The 2380-nt window shown below is 38.4% G+C and overlaps 1 protein-coding gene across 1 annotated transcript; it reads right to left on the minus strand.

The window, feature by feature from the left end:
* Positions 1-232: 232 nt before the first annotated feature.
* LOC135171966 (ribosome biogenesis protein BRX1 homolog) lies at positions 233-2380 on the minus strand. Its single transcript, XM_064138379.1, has 3 exons — positions 2168-2380; positions 1434-1710; positions 233-1252 (listed from the first exon to the last, which is right to left on the minus strand). The coding sequence occupies exons 1-3, from the start codon at positions 2285-2287 to the stop codon at positions 768-770; spliced, it is 882 nt and encodes a 293-aa protein (XP_063994449.1). The 5' UTR covers positions 2288-2380; the 3' UTR covers positions 233-767.

The raw sequence follows: 2380 nt of genomic DNA on the forward strand, positions 1-2380 counted from the left end.
GAGCTTGATCATAAAGTATTAATGAAAAAGCAAAAGTTTTAATGAAACGGAGAAACTTAAATTCAAACAGAATATTGACGGAAAATTCGTGAATAACAAAAAAATCTACCTGTATATTATATCATCGTAAATGAAACGAAGCGAGGATCAAAGTAATTGATTTAATGAGTAAATGAAAATAATTGAAGTGACGGAGAGGTAATGAGAATGGAGCAAAATGATATATCATTAATTTAGAGGTTTAAAAGTATAATAGAATTCAGTATATGTACAGTATTTGTAAAACATGTTTATAATTTGTATGGAAAAATAAATAATTGATATAAAATCATCCTTGTATTGTAATTTTCATTACGATGCAGAAGGAAATCACCCGTCCGCTATCTATATATGAAACTTTCTGTCGCCGCCGGCCGCCAGAATCGACGGTGGCGCCTCCCACCGCCGGGATCATTACTAATATTGACGTGAACTTCTACTAAGTCGATTCCTCGTTGACCGAAACCGTCGACAAGTACCTCGGGACGCCATGCGTGACGCTGTGTGCCGTTGGCTACTCATTAATGACAATTAACTATGTCATTTAGACAGGTCGTTTGACAGTCGTTAGTCGGTGATTGTCAGACTACTTTTATCGTTTGTGATTGTCAGACTCCAACAAACGAATCCTACACCCAAAAATTGAAAAAAACTATTTGGGGACATAAAAATGGCGTTGAGTGGCGCGTCCGGGGATTGCCCCGGAGTGGGGCCTTCACCAATGGTTCTCATTTAAATATGTCATCCAATGGATTAAACGCATACGAGACCTCAGGCTTGTGCGCCTTCTGTGCCGTCTTCTGCTCGAGCCTATTTATATACTTTCCACCAGCTTTCTTATTGACGGCTTGACGATACTTCGCTGGAGAGATGTAAAAGTAGTTGTCCCAGAGGGTTTCTCCCCCGAAACTCCCGGCGAATATTTTCACTGGATTTAAAATAAATCTGGGACCTATTTCTGCTAATCCTCCATCTTCAGTCAGGATCTGGTAGTTTCTGAAGTATATCCTGTTGTCCAGGACGCTGAATGTGTAGATGTGGTCGAAGAAGGGCTTGCTTTTGGGGTGGTGGTTGGGCACACCAAATATCTGGGTGAACAACTCTCGCAGGAGGGCGTAGTGAGGATTTTTTGAAAAGTTCTCATCGAAGGAGAGAATTGGACGTGATCCCTTTAGGCAATTGCCTGTCACTTTCATTTCTCCCATTGTGTAAACTGTGAAAATTGATAGTTTAAATAAATTTGAACGTTTCAAAAAGTTAATGAATTAAAATGAGAAAATGAAAAAAAAAAAAGCAAAAAATCAAAACCTCATTGGAAAATAGAAATTCAAAGATTAGGACAGAAGTAGGAAATAAATTTGAAAAGACAATATGGAATTGCCAGATTAACTTACTATTCTCAACCAAAAATTTGGCAGAGGGACCACTTTTGACATTTGAAAACCACATGTAGAGATCTCTCTTCCTCCTCCCTTCGAATAAAACCGCCTTGTTACAATTTTTGGCTTCGCAAATCTCGTTCACCACCTGGAGGTTCTTCTGCCTTTCCATTTTAGCTTCTGTTCGATGATGAGGCATGAGTGACTTCAAATCCTCCATCAAGTGACGGTCTCGATGATTTATCCCTCTGGACGCGAAGACCAAGACCCTTTGTCGGTTCGTCCATTTTTCCTGGAAGTAAAGAGGTGGATGAAACAGAGTGACCTTAGTTCGCTCAGCGTTATCTGCTGAATGAACCACGGAATTTGAATACATCAGATCTCAGTTTTGAGTTTTTGAAATAAAAAAATTTGTTTTCATTTCAATGATATTTTCACTCCACTGGTGTCGAGTTATAAACGATTGACAATTATCCGTTTCTCTTGCTGTATCTATCAGGAGTATGGAAGAAAGTCAACAGTTTGGATTTTATATCAGGACAACGCACTTGCATCATAAGCTCTACAATAAATTGTATGATTACATAGAAATCCTATACACTCGTCTGTTGTTTTTGTTGCATTATTAATGAATGTTCCATCGATCTCTCAAGAGATGAATTTAGATCGAACAAAAAAACTCAATTCCAATCTTTTCTTCTTCTGAATAATATTCCAATAATGACATCGAAATGACATGAACAACCAACCCTTTTAACTGGTGGCTCATCTGACGACCTCTTAGCAGGAAGGACTTCTCCCTCGTCCTTAGGTATTCCTTGCTTCACATTTTCCATTTCCCTTTTCCGTTTCAGTGACTTGTTTGTCATTTTTCAATGAAAAAAAATACTCAACACTTCTAACACAATACGATTGATGTTCTGCACGTGGAGGACTTAGGATTTAGGTTAGGTTTAGGTGAA

Source organism: Diachasmimorpha longicaudata, unplaced genomic scaffold, assembly GCF_034640455.1.
Source record: "Diachasmimorpha longicaudata isolate KC_UGA_2023 unplaced genomic scaffold, iyDiaLong2 ctg00000132.1, whole genome shotgun sequence".
NCBI lineage: Eukaryota > Metazoa > Arthropoda > Insecta > Hymenoptera > Braconidae > Diachasmimorpha > Diachasmimorpha longicaudata.

Coding starts and splice junctions, on each gene's coding strand:
- LOC135171966 (XM_064138379.1), bottom strand. CDS start 2,287: ATGACAAACAAGTCACTGAAACGGAAAAGGGAAATGGAAAATGTGAAG. Junction 1,711..2,167: donor ATGAGCCACCAGTTAAAAGG/GTTGGTTGTTCA, acceptor CTTTACTTCCAG/GAAAAATGGACGAACCGACA. Junction 1,253..1,433: donor CAAATTTTTGGTTGAGAATA/GTAAGTTAATCT, acceptor CAATTTTCACAG/TTTACACAATGGGAGAAATG.